We start from the raw sequence: 23,799 nt of genomic DNA, 5'->3' as shown, positions 1-23,799 counted from the left end.
GGTCCGCTTGAATCAGACGTGACATTTATGTCTTTGACCTGTCACAATCTTTGCGTGTGTGTGTGGGGGGGCTGAGCACACAATTCAGAATCGAAGGTTCGAGCTACCACAAGAAACTTGGAAACAAAACTAGAATTATACATATGGTATGGGTATATTTCTTCGCCTCCACTTCCACTTCAGACAGGGTGCTGTGGAGAAGACCTGGAAGGGTACTACGAAAGTTGACCTAGCGGACAGGAACGGAGCCTCTGCACTGCCACGGGTTCCAATCCAGTCTCACAAAGAAGGAGGGCGCTGCTACATTGCATCCATTCAAAGGCGGGCGGGTGGGGGTAGCAGGACCTGGAGCCGCGCGGCGCTGACGCACGCGAGGCGCGTGATTGACGCAGGCAATGTTACTAAATTCGGCGGTTGGCCGGGCCCCGCCGCCGCCGCGCGCGGCAGATAGCGGAGTAGGTTCCCCTCGGTCACCCCCGCCCCTTCTCCATTCAGAGCAGTTCTCGGCCGGGCGGGGCGGGGCGGGGCGGGGCCGGGCGCGCGCGGGGCGGGGCGGGGCGGGGTGCGCGCGGCCGCGCCGGGATCCGGCCGCACCAAATATAGTCGGGCCTGGCTATTTTTAGTCGGGCCTAGGGCGCCAGCTCGCCGCGTGAGGGGGCGCCCAGACCCCGCGGGGAGTGCAGAGGGGGCGGGGGCGGAGTCGCCATCTTGGACTCGGCTCGACCCAGTCTGGTGACCGGCGATGCTGGGCCGGGCTCGGCGCAGGGGGTCGGGGTGAGTGGGTGTGAGCTGTGGGATAGAGTGGGACGCGCGGGCTGTGACTTGAGCGGACGGCGGGTCAGGGCGCGGAGCCTGCCCTCAGGGGTGGCGCGGGGGAGGGCCCGGGACGCGCGGCCCACGGGGCGTGCGCGGGTGTGGGACGGCGATGCCCGCCAGTCGGCAGGCCCGGCCGTCCCGACACCCCGCGGCCCGGCCAGCCCCGAGTCGCGTGGGGGCGGAGCCGCCCGCGGCCACCACTTCCTGAGAGCCGGGGATACCCCTCCCGGACGTCACGGAGGAGCCGAGGCGGCGGTGGCGGCCCGGGGCTCATCTTGCACTTGCATCACGGGTGCAGCAGCAGTTGCTCTGCTCCTTTGTGGCTTTTTCCCCTGTTGAGTAACTGCTTTGTTAAATGAAAATACCATGACGGGCCAGTGTGATCACCAGCTCCAGACCTCAAAGAAAGTGAAGCTGTCAGGCAAGAAGAGGGAGACTCCCCTAGCCGGCTGCGATGGTATCTGGTGGGTGGATGTGTTGAGAAGCACTTGACAGTTTCCACGTATTACTTCTTGCCTAACTTTTCACCCCCAAGAAGGTTTAAAAATACTTTTATTTCCATGCTGTAAAAATTTCTTATGTTCTGTACCCCACCCATTCCCTCTTCAATTTGAAATCTCGTGCAGAACTGGAATCACTGAAAAGAACAGTTATTAGGTACCGTTTTTAGGAAACAGGACATCTTTCAGTGAATTTGTTGAGTAAACTACACTTTTAAATGTTAATATGTAAAAGATCCTTGCCCACTGAAGGTACTTATAAAGCTTCTAGCTAAGTTTGTTTATATGAATTGGGTTTCCTCAGTGACCGTTTCAAACCGGTTTCCTTATTTATCTTAAATTTAAAAAAAAAAAGTCTATCCCTGTCTGAATATCTCCAGGTAAAGCATTTCTCCCTTTGACTCTTTGAGTGAATGTGATTTTCTGGACGTTTATGTTGGTTATATGCTTCCCTCGCCCCTTTTTCCCCTCCTCTGCCTTTTACGTCCTTTTCTTCCTGAGTATCGGGTCACCAATCTTTGTTCCTTGACTACTGTGAGGCTGAGGGCTGTTGTCTGATTGCACTGAGCCAATCAGCTGGCTTAGTGCTCCTCTGGGTAGGAAGCTGGACTGACTGTTGGAGAGGTTCCAGTGGTCACTGATAAGTGGCAACATTTTTGCACTCAAATGGAAAGTCATGGAAGCAGAGACAAGGCTCTCTTACAAACTGGGACACCATCCTCTGCTTAAACCTAGGGCTGTAGTCATATGCAGTTCTTTAGGTGACCTCAAACCAAATGAATCGTTCTCTTTTTCAAAGTAATATCTATTGTTCTATACTGTTTCAAAAGTCTGATTTACTAAAAGTCAGGCATAATTTTCTGTAAGGCTTATGTAATATGACCATTTCAGTAATATAAAATACCTTTTTGATGACTTTTTTATTAAATGAAACAATACTTTATAATTAAATCTCTTCTTTTGGGAAATCAAATAGAATAAGACTATCTTAATCTGTGAAATGTGGAAAACTTAACCTGGTTTGGTCCTTTTTCTAGAAGAGGGACATTCATGTGTGGCCTAGTTTACACCCAAAGCAAAGAAAGCAGTTAGTTTCTGCTTTCATGATACTTATGGCAGCCAATCTGTTAAAAATTCTTTCTATGAAGTAACTATTACAGATTCACTGGATAATTATCTTACATTTTGTTTTGGTTTTGTAGGTGTAGTCTGTCTGCAAGAAAGAAAGTGCTCTTTCTCTTGGAAAATAAAATATGAAATTTGGGGGAAATTTATTGTGTATGATATAAAGCAGTTACTTTAACAAAATGGGATTTAGAATTGCTTTAAAGACTCTTCTGATTAATCACTGACATGTAAATCTTGTTGATTTTGCTAATATGTAAAGAATGATGATGAGTCTTACTGATACAAAAATTGGGTGAGGAAAGGTGAAATGAAAATTCCAAGCCAGAAGTTGTTACCTAAGGTGAAGATAGGAGAGAAAATGAAAAGACTTGTGTGTAAGTCTATGTTTTCCTGAATCACTATAGAAGTTCTATACTACATTTAAGATATGTATATAAAATTTGGTAGCTTGGGCTGACATTGACTTATACACCTAAATTACTGGGCTCAGGAACATGGGACAATGGTAGTAGTTTTCTGCCTGACCTACCTGCATAGCATCCCTTCCTTATCAATTCTATCATTGCCAGATTATTCTTCCTAAAATACGGCTTTTGTTATATCACTCCTGGGCTCAAAAGTCTTCAGCAGCTGGATATGTCTCCAAAATAAAACCCCAAAGCCTCCACATCCTGGCCTCTTTATTTCCACAGAATTTTCCTATCCTAGTCAAACTGTTATCCTCACTTTTCTTCAGACATCCTTTTACCCTTCCACGTTTGTTCATAGTTTTCCTTTTTATGGCGTTCCCTTCTTCTCTGCTTATTGAAATCTTACCCTTCCTCTAAAACTAGTTCAAGAAATGAACTCAGATTGTGCTTTAGTCTTTCATAAAGTTCTTATTTTACTGTCTTCTTTTTGTGCTCTTGTGTCCACAGCTTATTGCCCTGTTGAACTATAAGCTTCAAAATATGTCTCACATATCTTTGAAATTTCTGTGGCACCTAAGTTTAACAGAGATAGTAAATATCCATAAAATATTTCCCCATCTAAATTTGAATATGAAGAGAGAGCAGCCATAATATAAGTAACCAGTTATATGGATTAGGATATTTTTGACATGAATGGACAAAATGATATCATACATTAGTTGTTTTCTTTACCTCAACTTTTTTTTTTTTTTTTTTTTTTCGCTGAACAGGGGCCTCTCACCGCTGTGGCCTCTCCCGCCGTGGAGCACAGGCTCCGGACGCGCAGGCCCAGTGGCCATGGCTCACGAGCCCAGCCGCTCCGCGGCACGCGGGATCCTCCCGGACCGGGGCACGAACCCTCGCCCCCTGCATCGGCAGGCGGACTCCCAACCACTGCACCACCAGGGAAGCCCTTTACCTCAACTTTTAACACTCCTGATTGAGTATAGTGCCCACCACAAGCCCAGACAGCCACATGGTGATACAAGGAAATTGCAGCTTGGCTTGTACCTATTATAGCCATGTAGGAAGATTTGCTATGATTTTTTTTTTCCCTGACAGACTTTTGGTTTGACTGTTCTACAGTCTTTCCCCCTCTATGTGTACTTCTACTTATGCTGCTTCCTCTCAATGAAGAATGGGATGCTGTAGGCTAGGAAATGTTAATATCAACTTCTTTTGGGAAAATTTCTTAAGGTTTAAAAAATTGAGAACCATGGCACCTATGTATAACCAGTTAAACACATAAATTCTTGAGTTTCTTATCTTTTCTAAGATATGTTTAAATAGATTTGTATAACACTACGTATATGCAGAAGAAAACTAGGCAAAGAGATTTTGGAATTATGATTTCTTAGAAGTTTTAGAAAGAGGCTCATGTGAATTAGAATATTAATATTTAACAAGGAAAAAGTAAATAATAGATCAGGAAAGACTTTCTATGTTACAGAAAATTTTAGAAAAGAGTAAACACCAGAGAGGGAAAGATTACTTAATAGTATAAGTGCTAATATTATTTTTTAATCTCATTAAATAATATTTTTCTATCCATTAGTAAATAACAGGACAGGCTTGCAATCTGGTTAAAAAGATAGTTTATTTCTTAGTCATGTTTTCCCCAGTCGTTGGTAAACTCTGGAAGGCCACAGTGATTTGGGAGAGAAAAGTTATTAACGCATGTGTGATAAATAAATTCAGGATATTATTTATGCCTATGAAATGAGATCTGCATTTTAGCTAGGGTTGATGGAGCAAGTAAATATCTCTCCACATATAACTACATAGCCCTTTGCTATCACCCAACTCTGAAAAAAAAAATTGCCTCACATGTACAAGATCAGTTCCTTCAGCATATTCTCCAGGAGTGGGATGCTGTATTTTACAGAAAGCACTAGATTTCTTCTCAGAGGCCTGGGGCTGGTTTTGCTGCCATGAAGCTGCCCAACCTTGGGTAAGTTAATTAATCTTTTGCGGGGGGCCTAAATATCATTATCTGTAAAAGGATAATGTTGGGCTGACTATATGATCTTTAAGGATCTTTCAGGTTCTAACGTTGAGTGCTTTTTAAGGCTGGTTAAATGTAAATCATGAGTCAGCTCTGGCCTGGTCTCCTGTCACTACTTGATTGCTGTAGTCAGGAGGCTCAGTAACTCTTTTGTATACTATACAAATAGTAGTAATATTCGTAGTAATATTATATTAAACTTCTTTGGCCTACTTGATAAATGACTGTAGCCACTGAGTGGGATCTTGGTGGCCTGAGAGTGTTAATGTATTGCCAGCATCACAGCCTTGTCTTGTCCATAAAGTGGAAACAAGCAGAAACCTGGATAGTCCAAAAGTCATTTTATATTTAGCTTTGGAATTTGTTTTTGTTCATTCATTTGAATATGGATGAGTCACAAATTAACTTCATACAAATTAATAAACTTTCATTGGAATGGATACTGTTGTTTGCTCCTCCTGTTCTTTTCTGATTCTCACTGCATGCTAAGCATGAATCATTTCTTCTTAAATGTAGCAGCTGAGGCAGAACTGTCCTTTTTGCTTCTTCCTAGAAAAAGACTGGTGATGGTGGGCTTGTAAGTCTTTACATCTCCTTTTAGAGTATAAACAGATAGAGAAAGTGAAATATTGAGAAGGCAGGTCAAAAGGAAAGTACCAAGTAGGTATTAAGTTGGAAAAATGTTAGCAAATCAAACAGGAAGAATACAATAAATTCTGTTTGCAAACTTGCTGGTTTGCTGTTGGATACATTTTTATGGATAAATGAGAGCTGACTTTATAGGCATTGGGAAATACCCGAATCTTAACACATTGCAGATTTATGTATTATCTGAGTTAGGTTTGGATGGTAAAAACATTTGTCCATTAATTTAGGGCTACTTTTTAAATGCCCCTTCTACATATTTAGGTATCTGTTTTCTTACTTAGATCATGTAATTAGTAACTGATTCTAATTTTTTGCCATAATACGTTTTTCATTATTTGTTACTCATGTTTATAGTTCACTACTGGAAAAATTCTTCCCTGATATCTGTTCTGAATTAATTCTCTTTTCCGGTTATGTTTTCCTGTTTTATCAATTGTAGTGATGAGAATAGAAAGCCATATTTTAAAGATTTATATTGATACTTTTAAGTTTAGTAAAATTATTAAATTTTACTCATTTCTAATTTCTGAAAATGATTGTCTTATTTTAAATTCATGTTGTCATTAATTTCACTTTTTTAAAACAACAGGATAACCTGTATACAATTTGAAGTCCATTTACCATAGTTTCATGGCACTTTATAGTTGCCAGTTAACTTTTTTTTTAATAAGCAGATATTCATTTTTATTATTTATTTATTTATTTATTTATTTTTGGCTGTGTTGGGTCTTCGTTTCTGTGTGAGGGCTTTCTCCAGTTGTGGCAAGCGGGGACCACTCTTCATCGCTGTGCACGGGCCTCTCACTATCGTGGCCTCTCTTGTTGCGGAGCACAGGCTCCAGACGCGCAGGCTCAGTAGTTGTGGCTCACGGGCCTAGTTGCTCCGCGGCATGTGGGATCCTCCCAGACCAGGGCTCGAACCCGTGTCCCCTGCATCGGCAGGCAGATTCTCAACCACTGTGCCACCAGGGAAGCCCCAGCCAGTTAACTTTTTAGCGACTTTTTATATTTAAATTTTTTTTGTGTGAGAAGCTTCTATTTATCTCAAAATCTTTTTAAATGCCTTTTTGTTTAAATTATCTTGGACATATTTATTTGGGGTGATGAATTTACTGAGCCCACGGAGCAGTTCTTGGCACAGAATAGGTACTCTGTAAACATTTGATGAATGAATGAAAGCATTTTTCAAGAAGCTTTATTCAAAATATTCTATTTTCTTTATCATAACCAGCCTTGTGGCCTTATTAACTTTTCTGAGAGAGTTTCACTCAGGGATTCAGCATGAGAGAGCAGCAGAGAAGACCTGCTGTACATCACTGTGCTGCTGCTTCTGAACCGTCTGTCTCTCCATTGCGGCTAGACTACAGACACATCTAGTTGTCCATATTGAGGGCAGTACCCCTGAGTCACAGCACTCTGTGACATCTGTGTTTGAACTAACGAATTCAGGTATCCTAAGGAATTATATCACCTTTTGATCCTAAACCCCCTCAAGAGTTAATCTCTGGCTTATCTCTTTATTTCGATGTGGCACTTTTGCTCCTGATACTTTCACAAGATGGTGTCCTTCCCTCTTTTCTTTACTGTCTCTACCCTGGGTCTGTACAACCTGTTCATTGGTAAGTTCTTCACTTCTAGTCATCAGATTTCCTACTGTAACCCTCACTTTGCTTTACAGTTCAAGGCCTCTTGTCACTTGTCTACCATCTATCACCCATAGACTGAGGGGCATAAATGTAGAATATTATCTAGGAACTCAAATTATATTTTCTAAACATTTAATATATTAAATCTTAAGATTTAACTTTTGAAAAGGTAATGCATTCACATGATTCAAACAACAAAATGTTTCCCTTCCACTCCTATCCACCATCTACTCAGTTCCTATCCTCCTAGAGTTTTAAAATGCATACCCAAGCCAATACAAGTATAAATTCTGTTTTCCTTTCCTTTTTTATACAAATGGAAGCTTATGCTTCCATTCTGCCTTTTTCACTCAACAGTGTATCTTGGTGTTCTTTCCATAACAGTGGAAAAATATATGAGGTATATTTCATTTTAACAGTATGTCTTGGAGATCTCTTCCACATCATTGTGTGGCTATAGCATCATTTATTTAATCAGTACCATATTGATAGACATTTGGGAAATTTTCAATCTTTTGCTATTAGAAACAATGCTGCAGAAATACTTTTGTTACATAGATTATTTCACACTTGTACAAATATATTTGTAGGGTAAATTCCTAAAAGTGGAATTGCTGGTCCAAGAGTGTATCTCATAGTGGTTTTATAGGTACTACCAAATTGCCCTTCATAAAGGCTGTATAATTTATACCCCCATCAGAAATGTATAAGAGTGGCTGACTACCCGTGTTCTTGCCAACAAAATGTGTTATTGAACTTTTGGATTTTTTCCAATCTAGTGGGTGAAAATTGTTATCTTAGTGTGGTTTTAATTTTTATTTCTTTTTAAGAGTGAGTTTGAATATTTTTTCATATGTTTAAAAGCCATTTGTATTTCCTTTTCTGTAAAGTATCTCTTATATTCTTTTCTTCTTTTGGGGGGGGTCATTTGAAAATCAACTTGTAGCTGATGTTTATAATATGGAGGTTTACCCTCTGTAAAATGAGTTGCATCATCCCCCCCAACCCCAGTTTGTCATTTGTCTTTGCTTGTAGTGTTTTGCCATGTAGATTTTTCCTAAAATGTAGTTGAATTTGTCAGTCTTCTCTTTTATGACTTCTGGGTTTTGTGTCATAGTTAGAAAAGCCTGCCCCACTACAAGGTTATAAAAGAATTCTCTCATATTCTACTACTACTTTTTTTTTTGTTTTTTTTAACTACTACTTTTATGGCTTCTATTTTACACTTCAGTTTTTTGATGCATTTTTCTTAGTGTATGGTATGAGACATAGGTCCAGATTAATTATTTTCCAAATGGCTACTCAGTTGCCCCAACACCATTTGTGAATAGTCCCTCTCTACATTGTTTTGCTTTTTACTAGAAACAAATTGATTCCTCTATCTTGTTTTTTCACACCTCCTTTGCTGTGACTGAATACAAATGCAGTTCTCTGTTTTCCTTCCTATAGAATGCCTTCTTTAATGGCACAGATGTCTTTGCCTTCTACCCTGCTACCTCTCTGCTTACCTCAGCAACACCAGCAGCCTGACAGCCAGTTAATATTTGAATGAATACAGGCTACTCAGAAAGCTCTCCAGGATTTTCCATGGAGCAGTAATGAGCTAAAAAGAACTCTTAACTGTAATCTTCCTTCGAAGACTGTTCAAGCCAGAGATGTCTTCTAACTCTCTCTGGCCATGCTAACCAGCTATTCTAGAAGCTGAAACCCACTACCTGGGTCTTTTACTCCTGAGGCAATCCAGTTCAGATTGCTTCTTTCCATGCAAATTCACATCATCTGCTACCTCTGCTTGTCTGACAATATGGGATATTACCCTCTGTAATTTGGGATGGGGAACTGTAATATGCCCAAGAAGTGGTTTGGATTCCCCATCATGCAGTGGTCAGCTCCAGAACCTCATTTACTGGGAAAGTGATTGTGGATGAATGATTTGGGGAACATACATCCTCAATTTGAACTCCAAACAGATTAAGTTTTTCATCTAGGGAACCTGGGGAAAACCCAGCATTGTTCTACCTAGGGGAGAGTGTCCAAGCAGGCAGCTGAAACTGAATTTACTTGATATCCTTACTAGCACTTTCTAAGCTACTTGGGTTAGTTTTATAGCTCCTTGAGAAACACTTCCTTCTACTCTGAAACATTGCCCCAGGTGATGTTTCTCTTTCAGACTTGCCTGTTCCTTATTATTCAACCTTTTTTGGGGGGTGTGCTATTTCTTATCTCTGCATGTAGACTTTCCTCTGATGCTGGTAGTATACTCTGTCCAATACCAATTTGACTTAAAGTTATTTTGGCCAAAATCAATTTTGTCCAAATACAGTTTAGTTGAAAGTAAACTGGTCAGCTGGACAATTTGGTTAAAACAATTATTTGGTGTGAATATCTTAAGTTATTAATTTTTGAGTAGTGATACTTTTAGTGTATTATGGGGTGTTTAAACACTTTGGGTCCATTTTTTAGAGATTTTTCTAATTTTTCTTCTTTTATATTTCAAATTAATTTTCAACTACAAGAGTACTTTGTTGCTTGTGATACCAAAAGGTTAAGACAACCTAGCTGCCCAACAATAGCATAGTTGGACAAACTCGATCTTAACTACAAGGCAATAAGAGGTTAACTGGAACAACCAAAACATCGAGGGATGAGATAAAAACATGTTTCCATTATTGGTTTTTTTCCCCCTCATTAAAAAGGCAGTATATGTTCAGTACAGGACACTCAGAAAAATGTAGATGAGTAGAAGGACAAAAGGAAAAAAAAGCCATAAATTAATTTACCCAAGAATAACCACTGTTGTCCTTTCCTACCTTTTCAAATGCATTTTATACACATAAACTCTGCATACTGTTTGTAATCTGCCATTATTTAAGCATTCTCCAATTATTGATTAATCACCTTTGTCCAGGTTTAGGCTTTGGTTCCTTTCTCCCTTTTGACCTGCAGCTGTGGGCCAGTCCACTTTAATTGGGAATAGATTGCCATTCTCTTTTTCCTTCTGTCCCTGAAGCCTGCTGAGACCCACAACTAGCCTGGGCCCCAAAGACACCCCCCTGCTTTATTTAAGTGAGACAGTTTGTAAATTAAGCCGTTCTGCCAACCCTTCCTATATATTTACAAAAGGGTCCCTGTGGAACGCTCTGATTATCTATAGAATAATTTTTGGAGTGCATACTTGATGTATATTATGTGTATAAATATATAAATTAGATGGGAATAATAAAGAGAGGGTAGGAATTAGATTGGCTCCTGACTAAAATAAAAATAAGGCAGAGAGATCCATTGTCATTGGAGGGAAATAATTTAAATAGATTTTCTCTAAATCCGGGTCGGCAGATATGTGCTATGTGTTGTGCGCAAACCTGCGTACCTGGTAGACATCACTAATCAGTCATGGCACTGTTACTTATTGGATCCAAACTCATCTTTGGATCTTTCTTGAAATGAGATTCTAAGTAGCTGTACCTACTGGAGTTGCTGTGACAAACCTATTTACCATTCTTGCTCTAAAATATTGCATTAAAGTTTTTTTTTTTTAAATAGTGGGTTGACCAAGAAAATTGTAATAAAATGTTTTATAACTGATAGAAAAGTTTATGATGGCAAATATGGAATGTGAGCAAAGAGTAATTATCTGAATTTTGGGCAAAGCACATGCCTCATCGTTAAGATCTTAGAAGCAACATAATAAATTATAGGTTTGTTATGGAGTGAAAACAATGTCACAATAATACTCATCATTATAACTTGCCCATGGTATGGTCATAGTGATTGACTACCCAGCATTAATTCCACCCTAGATGATGAGTCTAAGCAGTCATGGTTAATCCCATTTCCTCTGCTAATGAAGGGTTAGGAATGGCCTGTAACCTATTTTGGCCAATGAGATGTGAAGGGAAGCCTGAAGGAGGGCCGGGGTGCTTCTGGGAAAGGTTTTCTTGACCCTAAAAAGAGATAAAAGAAAGAGATGGTGCCTCTTCTTCCTCTGATGCTGTTATGTCTGAATATGATAGCTAGAACTGCTCAGGACATCTTCGGGTAATGAGAGAACCTAGCTTTGGAGGAAGCTGATCTAGAAGATGGCAGAACAGAGAGAGGAAGCCTGAGCTCTTGATGACCTTACTGAACTGCTGATTGTATTGTACTTGGTCTGCCTTACCTCTGAACTTCCAGGTCTGTGAGCTAATACAGTTCCTTATTGTGTAAGCCAGCATTATCTGGGACTTTGTCACTTGCAGCCAAAAGCATTCTGAGTGGTACACTCACTTTGTCCCAAGCAGATTCATGTCAAATGGTTTTGATTTTATTTTGATAGATTTCCTTTTATTGGGGCTCTTCCCTCCCCTGTCTTATGGCTTCAGAAAGTGGGTGCAAATTTTAACTGGCCAATTCTTGTCTCAGTCTTCTCTAAGGGCCTCTGCTCTTAAAGGTTCTTCACAGAAGAACCAAGGTTCTTCACAGAAAGCAGCAAAGAATCAGCCAGCCGCCATCATCTCTTCTGGAGCCTTTTAAAAAAAACACATTTATTTATTTTATTTATTTGGCTGTACCAGGTCCTAGTTGCAGCACACGGGATCTTCATTGCCACATGCAGGATCTTTAGTTGCAGCATGCAGGCTCTTAGTTGTGGCATGTAGGCTCTAGTTACCTGACCAGGGATCAAACCTGGGCCCCCGGCACTGGGAGCATGGAGTCTTAACCACTGGACCACCAGAGAAGTCCCTTTTCTGGAGCCTTTTGGATCATTTGAATATCTGGTGGTGTGACTGCTTCTTTTTGTCATTGATTTGTTCTTTTCCTGATTCTGATTCTGATTCCTTGATGCATCTTGGTCCCTGTTCTTGCATACTTATTAGCATCTTATGCCTGGCCTCAAAATTGTTTAATAGATGTATTTTCATCTCTTCCTTCTCCCCTGAGCCTCTCTTTTCCTTTATCTCTCTCATCTCCTCCTGTCTCACTTTGTGACTTTATGGCCAGTGGGGGCTAGTCTAAGATGTGTATAATCTTTGCCAGAAATAATAGTGAGTTAAGTAGTCACACAGCTGTTTGCTCTAGACTGGTATGGCAAAAGTAAGAGTAGGTCAGTCCTCAGTCCATTTTCTCATCTAGTGCCTTTTACTCATGGCACAGAACAGGTAGCACCAGAAATGTCTAGGGGTCAGGGCACTTGAGTCTTCATTATGGCTTCACTATTTGCTACCTGAAATCTTGGGCAAGTCACTTAAAGACATAGAGTTTCTTCTTTGGAATTTGTTACTAATTGTTCATTTCTTTTCTGTAGTTTTGTTGTGATTCAAATGAAATAATGTGAACATGGAAAATGAAAAAAAGCCTTTTTCCTGAAAAAGAATAAGCAAGGTTGGTTGCATTTTCTGATTTTTTTCAGATGAACTAATGTCAAAAAAAAGTCTCTAGAATCAGCTCTGTGTATCTTGTTTGTTTGTAAAAAGGCAATGAAATATGACATGGGACATAATTGTACAGGTAATCAGGGATTGAAGTTGATATTTTAGTGGTAGCTTACAGCCTGAAATAAAAAGAAAGGGCCACACAGTATGAAGGGGAAATAAAGGTCAGGATGTTGATCTTGTGGCTTATTTCTAGTTGAACCAGAAATTCTGGTAAGCCAAATTAGGGGAAAGAGAAACCAATAGGAGAAACACCCCCCTCTAGTGGCGAGGAGCCAGGTTCTACACTTGGTTGCTAAGATGGGTGACTGGGGAATGGATGGCTTCTTAGGATGTTTTTTGTTTCTTAAGAAGTATTCTGAGGATCCAGAGTTAAAATTCTTTTTTTTTTTTGCGGTACGCGGGCCTCTCACTGCTGTGGCCTCTCCCGTTGTGGAGCACAGACTCCGGACGCGCAGGCTCAGCGGCCATGGCTCACGGGCCCAGCTGCTCCGCGGCATGTGGGATCCTCCCGGACCGGGGCACGAACCCGTGTCCCCTGCATCGGCAGGCGGACTCTCAACCACTGCGCCACCAGGGAAGCCCCAGAGTTAAAATTCTTAATGAAGATCGTTAGTTCCAGTTTTCCTGATCAGGAGGATTAGCACATTTCACAGAATAAGTAGTATTTTGGCAGTCTCACGTGGGATCCGATTGTCTGAAAAATGTAGAGGCTAACGGTTGGTTGTTGGAAGAGGTTCACAGTTTACTTTTATGTAGGTCATTTAGAGACCAGAGAGTTAGGAAACCATTGTTACTAAATTTCTTATTGATCTGAGGTGATATAGTAGGTACCTTTATAAACCCATTTGTAGGCGGGTAAGCCCTATATTTAAAGTTATGGATAATGCCATAGAGTAGTATTCATCTGTATTTATACAAAATAATGGTTGTGGATTTCCTAACTGTAACTTTTGATTTGAAATTTTTAGTGGTGATCCTGAGAACCAAGTGTTTAATTTACATCTTGGAAGTGATTTAATTTCTACTTATGGAAACGTAGTGTAGTATATTAAAATAACTTACTGCCCACAGTTCAGTGGCTCGGTAGGGACACCTAATGCGTTCTTGAAGGACATCTCATCTTAAGGATGTGTGTTATTGATAATAATAATTGCAAGTGATTATTACATTTACAAATCTCAAAAGCCCATTCAAGTTTTTACTGTTTTGAACTTCTGTTTGGGAAAAATTCGTTTAAGTTACTCTGAAGAGACAAAATTTCAAAGAATAAAATGTTTATGGTACTCTGTGTTAGATCTAAGGAAAATTTGAATATCTTTCAATTCTGATATAGAAAAGAATGATTATGGCACAAGAAAATAAAGACTGCATCATCAGAGTACTATTTCTTTATTTTTAATGTCAAACTCTTGCACTGAAGGAAAGAAGTTTTTTTTTTTTTGGTTGCGTTAGGTCTTTGTTGCTGCATGCAGGCTTTCTCTAGTTGCGGCGAGCGGGGGCTACTCTTCGTGGCGGTGCATGGGTTTCTCATTGCGGTGGCTTCTCTTGTGGCAGAGCATGGGCCCTAGAGCACGCAGGTTTCAGTAGTTGTGGCGTGTGGGCTCAGTAGTTGTGGCGCACGGGCTCTAGGGCACATGGACTTCATTAGTTGTGGCACACGGGTTCAGTAGTTGTGGCGCACAGGCTCAGTAGTTGTGGCTTGCAGGCTCTAGAGCGCAGGCTTAGTAGTTGTGGTGCACGGGCTTAGTTGCTCCGTGGCATGTGGGATCTTCCTGGACCAGGGCTCAAACCCGTGTCCCATGCATTGCCAGGTGGATTCTCAACCACTGCGTCACCAGGAAAGTCCCCTGAAGGAAAGAAATTTGAAGCTTGCAGTAGAGCTAGCCTCTCAATAGTTTGGAATATGTTTGATGATGTTTCTTGTGAAATAAAAATGGAAAAATTCTCTAGAAAATATAAACTCGTACATGGATAAAGTGAGATTATAGAGTTATGAAACTTTTGTGTATAACTTGTGGAATGATATCCTTTGTTTATGGTTATACTTCATAAATATACTTGATTTCAGGAAAGGTGGAACTAGGTCTGGCAGTAGATCAGGATCCACCTATTGGCTAAAACCAGAAAATAGGAGGAAGAGGTTATTAATGATTCATTCTTAGCCAAGAAAAATTCAGTAAGGAATAATTAAGGTCAGCTAGAGAAAGAATTATGATTGTGTTAAGTGAGTTCACAGATATTATTGAAGGCAAAGCAGTTAGAACTGATTTGTTAATGTATATGGGGCAATAAACCAATTAGATGGTCTCTTTTCTAAATTAGCATGACAGTAGTAGAAGATATCTGGAGGGAAGTGAAATGGATAAGGTTAGTGGTAATTACACCTTCTTCATTAAATCCTAACACTGAAGAGGTACTATGTATATTAGTGATAGTTTAATTCTATAAATAAAATTTAATATTAAAAATTGATATAATGTTGGCATTGCTAAAATTAGACAAGTGCTGATTTGTGTAAAGGGTTGCAGCAAGTGGGCTTGAATAAAGAGCCTGGGCTCCAAACCTCATTAAATTCCAGATAAAGTATAAGAATAATAATTCATATTTGTAAAGGATTTTACAGTATTCTGAATGTTTTCACCTATATGATCTCATCTGATTCTTATCAGAACCCTGGGGGATAGCAGCCCAGGTTTGATTATCCCATTTTTACAAATAAGGTCCTGGAGGCTCAGAGAGGCTAACTAACTTACTAAAGAGCAAATAGGGACTGAATGACAGGAGTGGGACTTCAACCCATGATTCCTTACCAAAATGCCTTTGTTCACTGTATTAGCTTCCTATGGTTGCTGTAACAAATTACCACAAACTGGGTGGCATAAACAACAGATATTTATTCTCTCGTGGTTCTGGAGGCCAGAAGTCTGAAATCAAGGTGTTGTCAGGACTTCACTCCCTCTGGAGGCTCTAGGGGAGAATTCATTCTTTGCCTCTTTCAGCTTCTGATGGCTGTTGGCACTCCATGGCTTATGGTCACCTCACTCCAGTCTCTGCCTTTGTGGTCACATAGCCTCCTCCTTCTCTATTCTGTGTCTTTTCCTTTTATGTCTGTCTCAAATCTCTCTTCGCCTTTCTCTTATTAGGACTCTTATAAAGATTGATTCTTATAAGTTCTGACTTTAATACTCCACTTGTTATTGGATTTAGGACCCACCTAGTAAGCCAGGATGATTTCCTCATCTCAAGATCTTTAATTACACCTGCAAAGACTCTTTATTCAAATAAGGTAACATTCACAGTTTCCAGGCATTAGGACATGTACCTATCTTTTCAGGGACCACCAGTTCAACCCACTATATTCATTGTATGCCATTTAATTTAATATCTTCCTTTTGGATTGAAGAAATAATCTTCTGTCTGAAGGTGGGCAAATGGGCTAGGGAATTTTTAGCTAGTATACAAAGAGGAACATTTAAAATATTTCTGGTTGGTGCTAAGTGCTTAGTAACTAGAATTGAACTAATTAATACGAGTTCCACCAAATCGTTATGCTAGCTTTGTATTTGCAGAACTCTAAAAAAAGGGACTAAATTAAGTTAAAGTAACATATGACTATTCATGATTAGCAATATTAAAAGTTAGCTTTTTTTGTTTCTTGTGTAATTGGACTAAAAGGTGTGTGTGTATGTTTTGGTAATGGCTTAAATCAGTAGGATAGGTTTCTTACATTACATGGGCATTCTCATTTGGGTCATATAAGTCAAGATCCATATACATAAACTCTTTTTTTTTTTAAGAATTGTTTATTTACTGAACATGGGGCAGATTAGATACACAACCAATTGTAAATTTACATCTTTTAACTCAATTTTGAAGTGTTTTCACACACACGTGCACACAAATTGGAATGCAACAGTCGTCCTAAGGTAAAACACAGTCACCTGAAACTGTTGCAAGTATTTTCACCCAAGGTTGAAAAATTGTTTATCCTGAACATGAAAACCTGTAACAAATTTAAATTAATTATATAAAACTCATTACTTGTAGTTTTCCCCTTGCAAAGATCCAAAAAAAAAAAAAGCGCAAGTAACTAATATACATCAATCACAACATAATTCTGGATCATCCCCACACCAAAACCAGATGCTCCTTTAATTTTAAACCCATCATCAGAGAAAGTCATTTCATTTTATACAGAACAAAATTCAAAAGAAAAGAAAGACCCAAGAAAAACAAAAGAAAGAAAGAAAAACAAAAAATAGAAAGACCCAAGAAAAACAAAAACAAAACCCCTAGTACTGACAGTGATGTTCAGTACCCTAATTAAACAGTGACCAAAATGCCACTGATCAAAAATGAAATAGTGGCTGTATATCACTGCAAAGAAATCCAAGAGGCTTTAAACCTTTGGCATCAGAAATCCAGATTTTTCCTAGTACTGAATGCATACCTCCTACGAGCCAAGAGTGGAGAAGTGGATGTGCCAGCACAGAAAGAAAAAGAGCTACCGTTCGCTGAAACACCTAGAGAATTGGCTTTAATAGAGACTTCTTACATGGTTAGGCAGAAACCAAAAAATGGTTATTAGCTGCTTGTGTCAACAATTTTAACTGGAGGTGACTGAGTTCTAAAGTTCAGAGTAAAACTTTAGCGGGGGGAAAGGTTGTTGGTTAAAGACTTATCTTTAAAGCAAAAACAAGGTAGACAAAGTATGAAAATACCACCTGGTAGCATCTTCTAAGTCACAGGGCTCTGCCATTTTTGGCTGGACAGAAAATGTCAAGATTCAGATTGTTGTTTCTCATAAGGACTCAACAAAATGAATCTTTAATGACTTGAACTGCAGGATTAGGGATCCCAAGAATGCAGTCATTTTAGTAAAGTGCTATCAGTAAAGTACTATCCTGAACAAACTGCATTTTATTATGAAAGCAAAAGGAAAGAAGATATAATAAGGACTATACACCTATATTCAGCTTACAGCGTCTGAGTTCTGGAAGGACCTGTATAATGGAGGAAGAATTCAAATACGAAATTATGCCAATCAAATGTCAAATTTTCACTATAATTTTCCTGAAAAAGTGTTTTTCCCCGATATCTATTAATCACAAAGAAACATAAGCTGTGAATGTATAGTTCAGAAAATAAAAACGTAGAAACTAATGACATTATTATGCCCAAGATGTTTGGTAAACAGTGAATTATGAGTTTGGGACCATCAGGAAAAGGCTTTTTAAACAACCCTCTGGACTACAAAAAATCTCTTCAGGTAGTAGATCCGTCCCAATGTCATGGCAACTAGAACAAGAGCTTCAAAGAAGGACCAAAGGACCGCTCTGCTGTTTGCGCTGTCATTGACTGCCCTGTGTATTCTCTCCCGAACTTCCATGTATTCCTGTTCATGCTTTACAGCTGTCATTGCCACTGTGAGCTCATTAATCATTTCTTCTAGCTTGTTCTGGTGAGCTTCCGTTTCCATGTCTTGTCCTTCTGGGGCCTTCCCAGTATCAACGGTGAACATCACTATCTTTGGAGTCATGTTGGACATTCTATTGCTAAAACAAAACTTATATGTTCCATCCATGTGAGCAGCAAATGTGTATTTCCCACTGGACTCCTAGTCTCCTTTATAAATTCATTTATTATTAGGCCCTGTAATCTCCACATCGATGTCCAGGAAGCTGCCCTCAGCCACCTCGAAGATGAGGCCCATCTTGGTGCCCAAGGTGACCCGCTCGAAGAAGCACTCCTCGGCACGTGCATTGATGCTGACAGAGTAGCCTGAGGCTGTGTCCAGGAGGGCGGCCAGGAGCTCAGCGAGTGCCACCATGATGGGGCTGGGGCTGAAGCCAGGACGGGGACTGCATCTCCAGAGCTGCCGTTGCTGCTGCCACTGCTGCCTTCTCCACAGTATTGTGGGGGGTTTTCTTTCACATTTTTTTTAAATTAAAAAAATTTTTTTTATACAGCAGGCTCTTATTAGTTATCTATTTTATACATATTAGTGTATATACGTGAATCCCAATCTCCCAATTCATCCCCCCCCCACACTTTCTCCCTTTGGTGTCCATACGTTTGTTCTCTACATCTGTGTCTCTATTTCTGCCCTGCAAACTGGTTCATCTGTACCATTTTTCTAGATACCACATATATGCGTTAATATACAATATTTGCTTTTCTCTTTCTGACTTACTTCACTCTGTATGACAGTCTCTAGGTCCATCCATGTCTCTGCAAATGACACAATTTCATTCCTTTTTATGGCTGGGTAATATTCCATCGTATATAGGTACCACATCGTCTTCATCCATTCCTCTGTCGATGGACATTTAGGTTGCTTCCATGACCTGGCTATTGTAAATAGTGCTGCAATGAACATTGGGGTGCATGTGTCTTTTTGAATTATGGTTTCCTCTGGGTATATGCCCAGTAGTGGGATTGCTGGATCTTATGGTAATTCTACTTTTAGTTTTTTAAGGAACCTCCATACTGTTCTCTATAGTGGCTATATCGATTTACATTCCCACCAACAGTGCAAGAGGGTTCCCTTTTCTCCACACCCTCTCCAGCATTTGTTGTTTGTAGATTTTCTTATGATGCCCATTCTAACTGGTGTGAGGTGATACCTCATTGTACTTTTGATTTGCATTTCTCTGATAATTAGTGATGTTGAGCAGCTTTTCATGTGCTTCTTGGCCATCTGTATGTCTTCTTTGGAAAAATGTCTATTTAGGTCTTCTGCCCATTTTTTTTGTTGTTGTATAATTCCATTTAATTTAAATGTCCGGAATAGGCAAAGCCATAGAGACAGAAAGCAGATGAGTGGTTGCCAGGGTTTGGGGAGAATGGGAAAGAGTGAACAATGGGATTTCTTTTGGGGGTCATGAAAATGTCCTAAAATTGGCTGTGACAATGGTTGCACAATTCTGTGAATACACTCGAAACCATTACCACGTGCTGTATTCTGAATAGGTTAATTGTGTGGTGTGTGACTTATATATCAATAAGGATGTTAGGGGGTTTTTTGGGGTTTTTTTGTTTTTTTGTGGTACGTGGTTCTGCCCATTTTTTGATTGGACTGTTTGTTTTTTTAATATTGAGCTGGATGAGTTGTTTATATATTTTGGAGATTAATCCTTGGCCCGATGATTTGTTTGCAAATATTTTTGCCCATTCTGAGGGTTGTCTTATCATTTTGTTTATAGCTTCCTTTGCTGTGCAAAAGCTTTGAAGTTTCATTAGGTCCCATTTTTTATTTTTGTTTTTATTTCCATTACTCTAGGAGGTGGGTCAAAAAAGATCTTGCTGTGATTTATGTCAAAGAGAGTTCTCCCTATGTTTTCCTCTAAGAGTTTTATAGTGTCCAGTCTTACATTTAGGTCTTTACTCCATTTTCAGTTTATTTTTGTGTCTGGTGTTAGGGAGTGTTCTAATTTCATTCTTTTACATGTAGCTGTCCAGTTTTCCCAGCACCACTTATTGAAGAGACTGTCTTTTCTCCATTGTATATCTTTGCCTCCTTTGTCATAGATTAGTTGACCATAGGTGCGTGGGTTTATCTCTGGGCTTTCTATCCTGTTCCATTGATCTATATTTCTGTTTTTGTGTCAGTACCATATAGTCTTGATTACTGTAGCTTTGTAGTATAGTCTGAAGTCAGGGAGTCTGATTCCTCCAGTTCCTTTTTTTTTCCCTCAAGACTGCTTTGGCTATTCGGGTTCCTTTGTGTCTCCATACAAATTTTAAGATTTTTTGTTCTAGTTCTGTAAAAAATGCCACTGGTAATTTGATAGGGATTGCACTGAATCTGTAGATTACTTGGGTAGTGTAGTCATTTTCACAATATTGATTCTTCTAATCCAAGAACATGGTATATCTCTCCATCTGTTCGTGTCATCTTTGATTTCTTTCATCAGTGTCTTATAATTTTCTGAGTACAGGTCTTTTACCTCCTTAGGTAGGTTTATTCCTAGGCATTTTATTCTTTTTGTTGCAATGGTGAGTGGGATTGTTTCCTTAATTTCTCTTTCTGACCTTTCGTTGTTAGTGTATAGGAATGCAAGAGATTTCTGTGCATTAATTTTGTATCCTGCAACTTTACCACATTCATTGATTAGCTCTAGTAGTTTTCTGGTGGCATATTTAGGATTCTCTGTGCATGATATCATGTCATCGGCAAACAGTGACAGTTTTACTTCTTTTCCAATTTGTATTCCTTTTATTTCTTTTTCTTCCCTGTTTGCCATGGCTAGGACTTCCAAAACTATGTTGAATAGTAGTGGTGAGAGTGGACATCCTTGTCTTCCTCCTGATATTTGAGGAAATACTTTCAGTTTTTCACCATTGAGAATATTTGCTGTGGATTTGTCATATATGGCCTTTATTATGTTGAGGTAGGTTCCCTCTGTGCCCACTTTCTGGAGAGTTTTTATAATAAATGGGTGTTGAATTTTGTCAAAAGCTTTCTCTGCATCTATTGAGATGATCATATGGTTTTTATTCTTCAATTTGTTAATATGGTGTAGCACATTGATTTATTTGCATATATTGAAGAATCCTTGCATCCATGGGATAAATCCCACTTGATCATGGTGTATGATCCTTTTACTGTGTTGTTGGATTCTGTTTGCTAGTATTTTGCTGAGGATTTTTGCATCTATATTTATCAGTGTTATTGGTCTGTAATCTTCTTTTTTTGTAGTATCTCTGGTTTTGGTATCAGGGTGATGGTGGCCTTGTAGAATGAGTTTGGGACTGTTTCTTCCTCTGCAATTTTTTGGAAGAGTTTGAGAAGGATGGGTGTTAGCTGTTCTCTAAATGTTTGATAGAATTCACCTGTGAAGACATCTAAATGTTTGATAGAATTCACCTGTGAAGCCATCTGGTCTTGGACTTTGTTGGAAGATTTAATAACAGTTTCAATTTCATTACTTGTGATTGGTCTGTTCATATTTTCTATTTCTTCTTTTTTTTAATTAAAAAAATTTTGGGGGGTCTGTTGGGTCTTTGTTGCTCTGTGCAGGCTTTCTCTAGTTGTAACGAGCAAGGTCTGCTCTTCATTGTGGTGCGCAGGCTTCTCATTGTGGTGGCTTCTGTTGTTGTGGAGCAAAGACTCTAGGTGTGTGGGCTTCAGTAGTTGTGGTGCATGGGTTCAGTAGTTGTGGCTCGCAGGCTCTAGAGCTCAGGCTTAGTAGTTGTGGCACACGGGTTTAGTTGCCCCGCGGCATGTGGGATCTTCCCAGACCAGGGATCGAACCCATGTCCCCTGCGTTGGCAGGTGGATTCTTAACTACTGTGCCACCAGGGAAGTCCCCATATATGTAAACTCTTTAAGGGAAGGGGCTTGGTGTGTCTTGTTCACAGTTAGATCCCCAGTTCCTGACACGTAGGTGTGCTCAAAGAATTTGCTGAATGAACGAAATAACTTTTTTTTTTTTTTTTTTTTTTGCGGTACGCGGGCCTCTCACTGTTGTGGCCTCTCCCATTGCTGAGCACAGGCTCCGGATGCGCAGGCTTAGCAGCCATGGCTCACGGGCCCAGCCGCTCCACGGCATGTGGGATCTTCCCAGACCGGGGCACGAACCCGTGCCCCTGCATCGGCAGGCGGACTCTCAACAACTGAGCCACCAGGGAAGCCCCTGAAATAACTTTTTATGACACCCAAATCAGGCAGCCACAAGTCCCATACTGTTTCACTTTTTGTAGAGTCCTGAATAACAGGAATACTGTAGGAGAGTCCTCACTGACTTCAAGAGATTCCACTGTGAGTCCATTTACTTTTGACAGAGCCTACAACTTATTCTTCTCTGATAATCTTCGCTCTAGGCCAAAAACCTGTTGTCATTGCCTTGTTCACATTAAACAATAATCAGTGAGATTCCTTCTGCCCATCATTTCACTTCTCACTAGCATGGAGCTCAGGTAACACTAGAGGCATTCTGGTGGGCTAGTCCAGCCAGCTCTTCAGGTCATTAGTGCCACACATTAAGCTCTGGGGAGGGGGCAGGCTTCTGTCCTCTCAAAAGTGTGCAGAGTTTTGACTCTCTGATATAGCTTTCAGTGTTAACAGATAGGAATTGGGTGACTCAGATGATGTGCCAGACCTTCTATGTGTTATCTCAAATACTGCTTCCAACCAACCTTAGAAGCTAAGTACTATCATTATCCCTGTTTTACAGAAGCACAAAGAAGTTAAGTACTTGACCAAGTTCACACCAAGATCTGAACCCAGGTAGTCTTACTTCAGAGCCTACGTTCTTATCCGTGCCCATTGCCAGCCTCGTGCTCATTCGTTTGTAAGTAACCTGTTCTTTCTTTCTGAAAGCTTATATTTTTTCTTTATTCTTAAACTTCAGAAATTTCATGAGGATATATCTAAATGTATGCCTTTTTTCAATTATCCTGCCTGGCACTCTGTGAATGCTTTTGTTCTGACAACTCTAGTCTCCTCCTGAGGGTAGTTTTCTTGTATTGTGGTTTTTTTTTTTTTTTTTTTTAATTCTGTTGTACTGTGTTTTGATTATTGCTTTCTCCAGTATGGTCTTTGCTCTCCCTCTGGAACTTCTTTTATTTCCGCTTAGGCATTCTAGGCCTGCCTTCTGTTTCTATTTTTTTTTCATTCAAGAATTCCATTTCTTTTTATTTTTGCCCTGGATAGTGTGTTAACTCATTCAGTTACTTTTCCAGATAGCAAATTTGTTCTTCAGAAAGGTCTCTTCTACTTTTTACTTCCTTAATTGAAATTTAAAATTTATAAATCATGTTTAAAGAATTTCCCAGTATATTATTTTGTTCTGGTTATTTTTTGCATTCAATATCATATAATATAAAAATACCATAACCAAGTAAACCTCACATTTTAGAAATGTGAGGCTATTTCAACATTAGGAAATATTAATGCAATATCTCACTTTAATAGGTAAAAGGAAAAAATCTTAGGGTCATTTCCACAGACATTGTAAAGGTATTTGATAATCAATACCCATTCTTGTTTTTTTTTTTAAAAAAGAAACAAAAAACAGCTCTTGGTAATCCAGGAAATGAAGGATACTTTCTTAATAGCCATTTTCATACTTAACATTGAAATACTTTTTTTTTTTTTTTTTTTTCGAAGTACGCCATGTAGGGTCCATTCTCCTTTGCTGCATTTTTCCCATTATTATTATTATTATTATTATTATTAATACATTTTTT

At 39.6% G+C, this 23,799-nt stretch overlaps 1 protein-coding gene and 1 long non-coding RNA gene across 5 annotated transcripts in view; one reads left to right on the top strand and one right to left on the bottom strand.

Moving 5' to 3' along the window:
* The first annotated feature begins 640 nt into the window (after window positions 1–640).
* LOC309803486 overlaps window positions 641–23,799 on the top strand; it is a 565,063-nt gene continuing 541,904 nt past the window's right edge. For 3 of the 4 annotated variants that reach the window (XR_014293951.1, XR_014293953.1, XR_014293954.1), the window contains exons 1-3: window positions 641–774; window positions 12,477–12,553; window positions 22,785–22,901. This is a non-coding gene — a long non-coding RNA (uncharacterized lncRNA). The remainder of the gene's footprint in view (window positions 775–12,476; window positions 12,554–22,784; window positions 22,902–23,799) is intronic. The other variant, XR_014293952.1, reaches the window with a different exon arrangement.
* On the bottom strand, window positions 17,650–18,436 carry LOC309801428 (transmembrane emp24 domain-containing protein 2-like; the record flags this gene model as incomplete). Its single annotated transcript, XM_082616282.1, is given in 3 exon segments — window positions 17,650–18,223; window positions 18,227–18,241; window positions 18,245–18,436. Coding segments are annotated over 3 exon segments (591 nt in total). The 3' UTR covers window positions 17,650–17,839.

Source organism: Mesoplodon mirus (assembly GCF_964341445.2).
Source record: "Mesoplodon mirus genome assembly, chromosome: 1".
Lineage (NCBI taxonomy): Eukaryota > Metazoa > Chordata > Mammalia > Artiodactyla > Ziphiidae > Mesoplodon > Mesoplodon mirus.
Note: the sequence above shows the minus strand (reverse complement) of the source record. Positions and strands in the feature narration are given on the sequence as shown.